This window comes from Leptonotus elevatus, chromosome 10 (genome assembly GCF_054856555.1).
Source record: "Leptonotus elevatus isolate MCC_2025b chromosome 10, RoL_Lele_1.0, whole genome shotgun sequence".
Classification (NCBI taxonomy): domain Eukaryota; kingdom Metazoa; phylum Chordata; class Actinopteri; order Syngnathiformes; family Syngnathidae; genus Leptonotus; species Leptonotus elevatus.
In genome coordinates this window covers 23840526-23852633 of record NC_141248.1, presented here as the reverse complement: position 1 = coordinate 23852633, position 12108 = coordinate 23840526, and the positions used below count along the sequence as shown (strand labels likewise).

General features: G+C 41.7%; 1 protein-coding gene and 1 long non-coding RNA gene across 2 annotated transcripts; one reads left to right on the top strand and one right to left on the bottom strand.

Moving 5' to 3' along the window:
* Window positions 1-2936: 2936 nt before the first annotated feature.
* Window positions 2937-9906, top strand: LOC147167695 (tribbles homolog 2-like). The gene is made up of 4 exons (XM_086087308.1): window positions 2937-3311; window positions 6302-6580; window positions 6682-6974; window positions 8085-9906. Exons 2-4 carry the CDS (start codon window positions 6302-6304, stop codon window positions 8572-8574), a joined length of 1062 nt encoding a protein of 353 aa, XP_085943434.1. The 5' UTR covers window positions 2937-3311; the 3' UTR covers window positions 8575-9906.
* On the bottom strand, window positions 4004-11461 carry LOC147167694 (uncharacterized). The gene is made up of 3 exons (XR_015096302.1): window positions 11379-11461; window positions 10708-10917; window positions 4004-5040 (listed from the first exon to the last, which is right to left on the bottom strand). It is a non-coding gene; the product is annotated as an uncharacterized LOC147167694 (long non-coding RNA).
* Between the last annotated feature and the right edge of the window lie 647 nt (window positions 11462-12108).

Below are 12108 nucleotides of genomic sequence, written 5' to 3'. Positions count from 1 at the left end.
CAAAGAAATAGCTAAAACTACAATTCGAAAAACATTTTCGTTAACAAAATAAAATAAAAACGAAAATGCTTTTTTTTTTTTTTAAACGAAAACTGAAACGACATTTTATGTTTACAAAACTATCTAAAACTAACTATAATTAAAGTGAAAATGTCCTTAGTTTTTGTCTTTGGTAATTAATGTAATACATGAGCATTTGGGGATGATTTTAAATGTAATTTAACCGGAATAAGGACGTTTGAAATTGTGTCGCACAGAAGTGACGTTCTCTAGCAGCAGCCAATAGAAAAGCACCTTCAGATGACGTCACTCCGAGGTGACAATTTTGCGTGCTTGACTTTTGTCTGCTTTTGCATTTAATTCAGCCCAAACGCAACACTAGGTAAGAAATGCGTAGCAATTTTTATTTTACCTTGGTATTTATTAAATCTTGCACACACGTAAAATGAAAACTAATACTACAACTAAAACTAAGAATTGTTTAAATAACTAAAACTAATAAAAACTAATAGAGCCACCCTGAAAACTAATTAAAAGTAACTAAAAACAAAACTCAAAATTAAATAAAAACTAACTATAATAAAAATTCGAAAACTATCATAGCCCTGTCACCAAAGAAAGTGTAATTGCTCATCCCCTACAGTAGGTGGCAGTAATGTGCTCTTTACAAGGAGTATTAGCTCCACTGCAGAAGTGTACAGTATTTACAACAAGTTTTACACAAATGATACTATTTATAGTCGTGGCAGAGAGTTTGGGAAAGAAAAATATTTTCTTCTTCCTCGGGGGCTAATAAAAAAAGAATTGAGAAGCATTGGCCTAATATTAGTCTACTGATGAGACGCCCAATGAAAGGTACTCTCGTTTTAACGTTTTGCCGGCGAACGCGCTTACTTACAGGAACAATTTGCTCACAGGGATGTTTTATCTTGTGCGCAGCCCGAGGCCTTTCTCAAAGCGCCCGGCGGGGGTGCGCCGGGGCGGGATGCCCTGAAGCTACAAAGACTAGAGAGCGCACCGCAGGAAGTAGATTCAAATCACAGGAAGTGGCATTGGGTGGGGATCAAAGCAGCGCAGGTGGTGCATTAATCCAGAGAATGAACGTGCGCGTACGTACGTGCGTGCGTGCGCGCGTGTCGCTCAGGCCATAGTTAAGTCAGACACTTGGCCTCTGATTTCATCACGTCGCTTATGAAAAAGAGTCAAGTTTAACACGAACATGCACACGCACACACACACAGCGTACACACTGCTCCTCTGTTTCTTCAATATTTCATCATGTGGCATAAAAACACGCGAACCACGTGAAGATAACCTACTGTGAGTGCGTGAACAAGGCCAGCCAAACTTTGCCCAAAAGTCAGAATTAATGCATGTAGTAATTAATGAAAACAATATCAATACAAATAGTCAGATCATTAAACAAGGTGCAGATAACTTGAATTAATTTGCAAAAATCCTGACGACAATTTTTGAAGGACACCTGGGAATTGCTAAAGTGACCTTAAAATGGCCGCGTCAAACCAAAAAAGCACTTCCTGTGTGTTTCCAGGCATGCTTTCTAGTGACTTTTTTGTGCAACCACTTATGACAGACACACCCCTCTCTCCCTCTCTATATATATATATATATATATATATATATATATATATATATCAAGAACAAGTTCAGCTTTGACGGCAGGTAGTCCCACAATGGGGACGGCTTTTCTTCAAACCAAAATAGTCGACTTCAAGTGTCTTTTTGGGAGGAATAATGAAATTCATTTGTGATCGTGCCACGCCTTCCATGTTTCGCCGCCATCTTTCTGCGACGGACAACTTTGCGAACGTAGTTAGCCTGTGGTGGTGCTTGCAGCTAGTATCAGACCCAATGGGCCGATCGGCGCTTACCTTCCACAGCTGGGGTCTGCAGGTGGTCCCCACTGAGTCCCGTGATTCGGGCTCTCGCCGCTTGTCTCCCTCTGCTTTGCTTTTGCTAGCTTCTACCGCTAGCTCCTCCTATTAGCCGCTCCGGCTAGTTTTTGCCGAGCCACTCTTGTTAGCTGCTCCAGTGAGTTGCTAGCCATTTTTTCATCGCTGCTTCAAAATTGTTGCATTCTATTAGTTCACCACTAGGTGGCACTAAATAATACACACAAATAATGAAGACACAACAGGAACATCGAATGTTATCTTTTACATTATAACATGACATTAATGTATACAAATTACATTTAAGGAATAAAAATAATAATATGAGTGTGTGCATGTATGCGCATGTATGTGGTGAGGCTGCCAGAGACAGGAAGGAAGCCTAAAACCCAAGTGACTTCATTTCCTGTACTGGTTGCACATCCTGTCCGCGTTCAGCTGTCAATTATCCACACTTTTGCGCATATTTTGGGACAATTATTTTTACATGTTGGACATGGGAGGGGCTTCACACCCAAGTGAGCACACCTTCATGGCATCACATTTAACCCAGGGTTGTAAAATTCTGAGGAGGAGTGAGTGACTTCACGGGAATCCACGTGACTCAAGCGGAAATGTGCAGGCTGTGGAACTTCGGAACTTGTTAGAAGTGTTTTATATAGTAATAAGAACACAAAGAAGCATACAAATGATTAAAATGTCAAAATTGAATTCACCATTTAGTCATTATTTTTGTTGTACTTTTACTAAAACGGGTTTTCAACACGTGTCAATTCATAATAGTTTGCATGCATGCAAATGTACTGTACCTGCAAATATAAATGTCATATTCTTGTGTTCAATTCCTGTAATCAGGAAGTGTGGTGGAAAACGTCAAAATGGAAGCTGATGTAATTCGTTTTGTTTGTGAATATGACCACGTTATGCTAAATGCGTGAGTGACGTGTCATCTGTCTGACGACGGATCCACTCAGGATTGCAACATCGAAACCCCGCCCCCAGCCGCTGACGTCACAGCGCGAGGAGAGGAACCAAACAAAGGCGAACTCGCTAGCTCGCTGCTCGCCGAGTTCTCGATCGTCTCACTCCGGTTAAAAAGTTCTGCTTGACCCACTCCGGACTCATCTATTTGTCACGAACCCGAAACGAAGCACAACTAAAAGTCAGCTGTGTTAGTGTCACCCGTTTCGGACGCAGAACAAACTCTTCGCGGCGTCTGTCACACTTTTGCGCAACCGAGAAGCGGGCGTCACACCCCGGACAGTCGGTCCGAACTTGGTCCGAACTTGCCCCGGGACGCAACTGCTGCCATGGCCGCGACGACTCGTCCTTAACGGGGCTTGTCATTGTCCAGCTCCGCCGGGTTCTGCTGGTTCCGGAGGTGCCCTCCAGTGCAAGGTAACGCTTTTCTTTTTTTCTTTTTTTACGATTCTATTATTTAAAACAGCTTAAATGACCAAAGGTAGAAAAATAACTTCAATTCAAAAGTCTATTTTGTTTACAAACTGGATGTGAAATATTAACTTACATAAGGTTTCTCAAAGTGTGGTTCGTGGACTTCTAGTGATTAAAATATCACCCACAAAAGGGGAAAATGTCCGAAATATGGAACTAAAATGGTTTAATTAAGTGTAAAAAGTACATTTTTGCTGCACATTCTTCACGAAGTGCCGCTGGAAATTAATAATTCGTCTCAAATAAACACGAGGCGGTACTGTGCGTTAGTGAGTTTTGTAGCTGACTCACAGCTTAATGTTCAGGGTTCGAGTTGACATGTTTTCTTTGCACATCCCAAAAAGACATCTTAGTTCAATTGAGCAATCTAAATAGTGGCTACATCGCAATGTTAGTCTTTTTAGATAACTTTAAATGAATAAGTAGCAGCAATATTTCAATTCACACACTTTCTGTTTGTTTGTGAGTTGAATTCAGGGTTTCGCAACGCGTGGTCCACCAGCATGTAAAATGTCACAATAAAACAAAAATATCAGAAATGTATATGCTTAAGTTAAATGCAAATTTGTGCAACTCGTACCATTTTTTTCATGATGTGATGCTAGAAATGTGCAATTTTGTCTATAAGTAAAACTGGTAGAATACAACCCAAAATATTTGTGTGTTTTTTTCTACATGATTGCATCCAAAAGAGTTTTCTTCAAACAATTGCTGTTCATCAAATAGCCTACTTATATTTACTTTTTTATTTACTTTTTATCCATATAGTGTCACCACACTTGTTTGGGGGAATTTGGTGAAGTTGTCATTGTGAACGCTTAAAAAAACTGCAAGTCAAAGTATTTCGTAAGTTAACAACTCTAATGGAAGTCTGTGATATTAATTCGTAGTTCATTTGCCTTTATTTTAGTGTAAGCATAACTTAAAAGATTGAAACATTTTTGTGTAATACATCTGATAGTTTATTATAATACACAATAATTTATTGCTTGTTAAAAAATACACGGAAAGAGGCCCTTGAAAAAATAAACACATTAAATCGCAATTGCAACACCAAAAGAGAAAAAAAAAATCACACTTCGATTATTTTTCAAAATTGTTATTTTTCATTTTAATCAACAAAGCAACGTTTTTGACTGACGCATACTCTTAAACAAAGTAATATTAATCAACCCTATAGAAACTTTTCAATTTGCGCAATTTTAATCAGAACTAGAACATTTCAATAAACCCTGGGGAGTATTTTTTTTTTTTTTACTGATACAAACTCTTGTTTAATCAAACCTGAAAAGATTTAGACTGACGCGTACCCTCACTCAAACTTAGAACATTTTCCAATCGCATGTCATTTTAATCCACCCTTGAAACTATTCAAGTGATGCGCACGCGTACAAATGTACTCTTAATCCGACTGAGAAAATGCACATGAAGATTCTTTTGATGAACCCGATCAAGTTTTAATCAAGCCTGAAGAGTTTCCACTCGCGCGTAATCGAGTAAATAGAGAGTCAGTCACATGACACTTAGTTTGTGTGTCATAGTGAAACTGCAAGTCCAACAACTTATAACCTCCCCCTGGGTGTGCGCGTGTGCGTGTGTGTGTGTGTGTCAGGATGGTGTTACCATGGTGACTCAGCTTGTTTAACCAGCGCCGCCTTGGTCAACAGTGGCTCTTTAAAAAAAGAAGGAAAACAATAAATCAAGAGTCATTTTCGGGGAATATGAGTGCGCTTGTTGATTGGTCGGTTAGTGTGTGTGCGTCGTGTGCGGCCGGCGCAAGCATGTGTGCGGTCGGCGCTATTTAAAACGGTTAAAACTATAAAGCGTTGTGCTCTGATGCAACGATCTGAAAGCGTCTGTCAGCTTACAGGAAGTTGCATCATGGAGCCTATAGACGCCTTAACACGTGAGGGGCTCAGTTGGAGTTGATGCCCTCCCCGCTTTTCACCGTGCTAATATTTATGAGTCGGGCGGGAACAACAGAGTTAAATGTTAAGATTAGAGATAGACCGATGTGGGGGTTTTTTTCAGGGCCGATACCGATTATTATTAGTCAAGGACGTCGATAACGATATTTAGACTAAAAGGGAAAATATTGGCATCAAAATTTGAAAAAATAGAAACTCCAGCTCTTAGATCAAATAAATAAATAAATATGAGTTTACTGAACAACTTTTAGAGATCATAAAATATTGGATATTAGGGAAAAAATCTTAGTCAATAGATATTTTTGTTTTATAAAACTTAATAAAAAAGTTCAGGGATCTTCCAGGGACAGTAGCATGTCTTCAAAAGTTAAATAACAACTTAAACAATGACTCTCTATTGTTTTCTACAGTAAATAAAGTCTTCCAAAATTTCCAAATACCTCAAGTATTCAATTCTTTTAATTTCAACCAAAAACAGAAAGTGCAGAGAGTTCCCAGGGTCAGCAGCATCTCTGAAAATTTAAATAGTTAGTTCCCTGAAGTTAGCAAATTTTTAAAATGGATTTATAATCGGCCATGCGATTCTTCAAAATGCTGAATATCGGCCCGGCCGATAATCGGCCTATCCCTAGTTAAGATGTTTTCGTGCGAACATTGAGGCGCGTTACACTTCATTTGAGCTCTGTTGTTGCTAACTAAAACAGCAGCAGTCTCTTAGATGCATGTAGTCCTACATTAATCTCCTTCATTCGCATTTTGCTATTCACAAATTGCTGCTATCTTAAAAAAAAGGTAGTAATTGCCTACAAATGCCACAAGATATGGCTGAAAAGTAGTGCTTTGCCGCCATCTTGTGGCAAGTGTTTACTACTTAGAATCTTAATTAGTTGTGAATTTTTTTTTTTGTAAACATCCACCCATCAATCCGTCCATCCATTTTATGAACAGTTTTGCGTTATTGTAGATTCTGTGACATCACATCCCGTTTTCCTCCCCCAATCACAGATGAGCGTGGGCGTGGCCGAGCGCTGTTTGAAGAGATTATTGGACGAGCCCCAGGATGCATCGCCCAAATGCAAAAGAGTCTGCCCGGACATTCCGCCGCCTCCGCCTCCCGACACGAGCCCGGCGCTTCACTTCAGTCCGGCTAAAAGCCCCTCCCCCAAGTCCAACCAGAGGCAATCAAAAGTCAAGGTTGGGCCCTACTTCCTGTTTGAGCGCTGCGAGGGCGAGGACACGTTTAGAGCTGTGCACGGCGCCACAAAGCAGCAGTACACGTGTCAGGTAACCTTCGGATGTATTTACTCTCTTCTTACTCGCTACATGCGGATTTTTAAACAGTATCGTGGCGATGCATAGATAGCCCATCGTTTCCATGGTTACAGGTCTTGCCGCTGCCCGGCTACCAGGAGAAGTTGTCAGTGTACGCCCGGCTGGGTCGCCACGGCAACATCTGCGGCCTCCTGGACACGGTGATACGGCGGGACGGCGCCTACCTCTTCCTGCCCGCCCATTACGGCGACATGCACGCGCACGTGCGCAGCAGCAAGCGCCTCGGCGAGGAGGAGGTGGCGCTCCTGTTTGCGCAGATGCTGGAGGCCGTGGCGCACTGCCACCGCAGCGGCGTGGTGCTAAGGGACGTCAAGCTGCGCCGCTTCGTCTTCACCGACAGATTCAGGTGAGTCCGACCGCGGCCCTCGTAGTTTTTTTTTTTTTTTTTTTTTTGTGTGAAGCTGAAAGCAGCTATTTGAACTCAGTTGCTAGCTGAAACAGGAGCACCTACTGAAGCACTGTAGACAGTTAGAGGAATGCGTGTATTTTGTCGGGAACGATTAAAGGTCATCTCCTATAGCACGGTTACTTTTAACTCATTCAAACCCCAAAACTTATTTTTATACGTTTTTTTTTAAATGATTTTTTTATGCTAAAGCATGCAGAAGGCTTTGATACAGCTTCTGACATGAAGAGGTCGCTTAAAGCAATTGCAGTGGTTACAAAAACGGCCAGCAGGTGGCAACAGAGTATGAGAGATCAACCAGGGCCAACCATGTTGCAACAAGCTCTTTTTGCCAGTGTTTTCAACAGATTTGTGAATAATGATGAAGCTATATTCTAATGCTAATTGCTGCAAAACGGAAACAAATACAAATATATATTAAAAAAAAATATGAAAGAAGAGACTCTAATCTTTCTTTTGGTAGATTTCATGTTTTTCTAGAACACAATATTCTGTGGGCCTCGCAAAATCAGTCAAAATCCGGTAAAACAGCCGGGAGCGAAGGGGGTTGCTTCAGTGAAAATGGTTAAAATAGTAGCAAAATTAAGCTTTTAGCCCCTTTTTACTCTGTTGCCAACCAAAACAGCTGCACATAAACAGTCAGAAAAATGTGTGGGGTCTTGGCACTTAAAAAAAGATTTTTTTTTTAAAAAGCAGTACTGGTCGAAATATAACTTTTAGAGAACTATGTGAAGTCTCAACATATGTTGAAAAGAACGTTTCCTGCACAGTAATATCCCATTTTTATTCTGTTGCTAATCAAAACAGCACACGTGGAGTCTCATTGTATGTTTTAGGGGGAAAAAATACGATGTAAACGATGATTATTGTTAAAATGGTAGCCAGTTGAACAACAGAGCCCATTTTAACCCATTTGCTAACCAAAACAGTAGCACCTCCAGAAGCACGTATACATAGATAAATGATGTATGATGAAAAAAAAAAAAAAGGTTTCAAGTTGGTTAGGTCGATGGATTTTTGTTATTCACGGAATGTCTCGTTTCCCCGCAGGACCCGCGTGGCCCTCCTTGGCCTCGGCGACTGCGTCGTCCTCCAGCGCGGCGAGTCCGACTCCCTTTCGGACCGCCACGGCTGCCCCGCCTACGTGGGCCCCGAGCTCCTGGCCAGCGGCAAGGCGTCGTACTCGGGCCGCGCCGCCGACGTGTGGAGTCTGGGCGTGTCCCTGTACACCATGCTGATGGGACGCTACCCCTTCCAGGACACCCGGCCCGCCGCCCTTTTCGCCAAGATCCGGCGCGGGGCCTTCAGTCTCCCCGCCTGGCTGTGCCCGCCGGCCAAGTGCTTGATCGCATGCATGCTCCGGAAGTCGCCCGCCGAACGGCTGCGGGCCTCCGAGCTGCTGATGCACCCGTGGTTGAGCGGTCGCCGCGCGCCGCCGCACGCGGCCCCGCAGCTCGGCTCGGCCCGAGCGCCGGAGGGGAGGCGCGAGGACGACGAAGGCGCCGATCAGGTGGTGCCCGCGTGCGCCGAAAAACACTAAGAAAACATTTTCGAACTTTACACTACTCGAGTGCTGGATTACTTGCGCCTCAAGTGCCTTCGACCCCAACATCGGCTCTTTTTGAAAAACCAAAACACTGTACGCAAAATACTCATTTGTCAAATAGGGACAGCAAAGCTTACATTTGCGAGAGACGGCGATTGAGCCCTGCCCCCACCACCGGAAATTTGTAATTGGTGTACTCCCACCCCCCTCCACAAAAGGTTTACAATTTCCTGTAGAGGCCACAAGATGGCGGCAAAGCACTATTTTTTTTATCTAAATATAACTCCTCTACTTACTTCAACCGTTCCTTGACACAAAGTTGTCACAAGATGGCAGCAGAGTGCTCCTTAACTCACCTCAACAAAATGGTGGCAGAACATACATTTTATTTGAATGAATTTCCACAACTTACATCAACATGGTACATTGACAAAATAGTGGCAAAGCACTGCTTTTGTCTAAAGGAAACTCGATTCAACAAAGGTGCATCATACCAAAATGCCACAAGATGGCGGCAAAACACAGTTTTAAGAAACACCTCCACTCATATTTATTCAACACTATGATGAAAGACCACATGGCGACAATGTGCTATTTTTGTCTAAATGAAACTTCCCCAACTCACTTCAGTGTAGCTTCTTGATGCCACAAGATGGCGGGAGAGCACTAGTTTTGTCTAAATGAAATGCCTCAATTCCCTTCAACATGGCCACCAATTGTAAAATGTGCACACAAAATTCAAATTATACTTAGAATTAGATAATACACTATGAAGTTCATCAGTGATGAGGGTCGTCAGTGTAAAAAGGAGCTTCCTTTAGACAAGATAAAGCCCAATCTAGTTGAAAATAGTGCTTTGCCGCCATTTTGTAGCTGGTACAGGTTAAACCAAACCTTTTTAGTAGGGGGCGTTTTAATGACTGAATTTGTGCAATTGGCGGCAGGGCTGGGTTCGGTCACGTAGCCACAGTTTGTGTGACATTGAATTTACAAGTCCAAATTAAAAAAACACAACCTCTCCAGTGGATTTGTTGTGCCACATGCGGTCCCCCCCAGTCCCACTGGACTCCCGATTTGTGGTGATTCCACAATGTTGTGTGCGTCGATGTTTACGGTCCGGGGAGCTTCGCCACATACACCCAGTCTACCTCGGTTCTTGTCATTTTGCTTCATTTCTCCATGCGCGTCCCAAAGCAGACTGACGCATTGCGGGGCGGGGCGCTCCACAGTGTTGTGTGACAACCTGTCAAGTTGTTATTTACGAACTGACTTGGAAACAGCTTATGGAGGCCGCTTAACAGCTGCAATGAATAAAAATGTTTCACAAAATGCTCTCTTTTGTTTGTGTTTTGTTTTACTATCAAAACTTTTTGGGGATTGTTAAGAATCACGTGTTTTCCTCATGATCAAATAAAAAAATAATACAAATTCTTGAATTTATCAAACACTGAAATCAATAAAGAAAGCAATGATTTGTTTACATTTTCTAGTTACTTGAGGAAAAACTCACTTAAGAGCTTTCTGTCAAAGTTGTTGAGGCAAATATAATACTTTAGGTTTAGATTTTTGGACATTTAAAAATAAAGTACCACTGATTGTCACACCCACCTAAGTGGGGCGAAATTCGTTCTCCTCATTTGACCCATCCCCTGAGGGAGCGGTGAGCAGCAGCAGGGACCGCGCTCGGGAATCATTTGGTGATCTAACCTCCCAATTCCACAATTTATTCATTCATAATTGTTAGAAAATATAAAGTATAAGTGACATCAAACAACATGAAGAGAAAAACCAACATTAAGTGCAAGGAATCATTTTGTGTGTTTTTCACAAACATCAACTCACATGTTGAGGTGTTTGTCCTGCATATAAAAATAAAATTAAAATAAACTAGACCTACTCACCTCATATTATAGCGTAATAGAATACCTTGCGCAAGCACAACTAAGCCATGCCTGCCACCTAGTGGTACAGGGTGGCATTGCAACTAATAACTACAGTTCACCCCTGCATACTCGTGATTCGGCACCCACTAATTTGCATGTTCTCAGATTGACCCCCCAATATTATATATATATTTCATCCACCAGCTGCCCATCCCTGTTCTCGGGCCGTGTGTCAATATTTCACCTCTGCCGCACTGTGGAAGAGTCCAACCTTCGTGTTCCATGTCGCGTTGGCCCTTCCAATGAGCTCATTAACCACAGCAAGTTCCAGGCTACGCAGGCTGGGCGTTAGGGTTCGGAAACTCTAGAGCGCATATGGACACACACTGGAAGATGTCTCGGCCACAAACGTACGGCTGCGCTGTGTTGCAACTGATCGAATTCCATACAAGGTCTGCAATAAATAAAAAAAACACACACACAAACAATTCACTTGATCATCTTTCATGCTCGTATAGAATATGAAAGGAGATTTGACATCAAGATCCATAATGGAAGTAGTGTTGCTTTTATCCGCCATTTTAAAATTTAGTCTCGGTCTTAGTTCAGTTTCAATCACACTTGTTAAGATTTGTATCAGTTATATTCAACCTCATCCCGTTTTTATTGAGTCCATTTTTTAGTCGACTATAAATCTAGCATTTTAGTATTTATTTTAGTCCAAGAAAATTGTATTTGTCCAGCTTTTGTTTTTCATATTGTGCCACAATTACAGTATATCAACAAGTGGCTACATGCTACGAGCTAGTAAATTTGCCAGCATTAGTTAGCGGTGGGATTAACATTATTGTTGAAATGTAATAGCAGTTAGATTAATGTTACGTTATAAATATAATTATTTTCTTTTTTTTTAACCTTTCACCGTGAATCCATCTCCCGTCTGTCGCGCGTGTGCGTATGTGCGTGTTGCACTCGCTAGCTGCAAATTTGAAAGGGTGTGTGTCACATGACAGTGTCACATGACAGTGTCACATGACAGTGTCACAATGACAGATTAGCAGAGACAAGATTTGACAAAGTCATCATTTTTCTCTCATTTTTGTTCATGAACGGAAATGTCCATAGATTTAAGTCCAGTTTTTATTTAGTGAAGTACATTTTCGTCTCGTCTATTAGTCGATAAAAATGCATATTGAATTAGCCCCAGTTATTGTTTATTAATGAGGGTTTTAGTCTAGTCTAGTTTTAGTCTGGTGAAATATGTGTGTTGACAAAATGATTTTTGTTGAGTTTTTCTTAACAAAATGTACACTAGATGGAAGTAGATGTCGTTTTCCATGATTAAGGAGAATGACTAATACTTTTACCGTTTGTTTGAATCACTACACAGCCCACGGGCAGGAGGCCGGGAAATTGGGAGTTGGCAAATTCTGTGTCTGAGCCATCAGTCCACATCAGCAGCCCATTCTGCAAGAAGAATATTGCAACAAATCTATCTCAACGTTCATTGGTCAAAGTCAAGATGGCAGACATGATCCTACAAACACGGAACATGAAGATTGATTTAAAATGTGAATAAAATGCTGTGCGGTGCAAGTCAGTGCTTCTCAAAACGTGGTGCCTTTTTTTTTTGTTTTGTTTTTTT

Excerpts from the sequence above, each read along its gene's own strand:
- LOC147167695 (XM_086087308.1), top strand. The coding sequence starts at position 6,302 with ATGAGCGTGGGCGTGGCCGAGCGCTGTTTGAAGAGATTATTGGACGAG. Across the intron at positions 6,581-6,681 it reads AGCAGCAGTACACGTGTCAG|GTCTTGCCGCTGCCCGGCTA; the intron begins GTAACCTTCGGA and ends CCATGGTTACAG. Across the intron at positions 6,975-8,084 it reads GTCTTCACCGACAGATTCAG|GACCCGCGTGGCCCTCCTTG; the intron begins GTGAGTCCGACC and ends GTTTCCCCGCAG.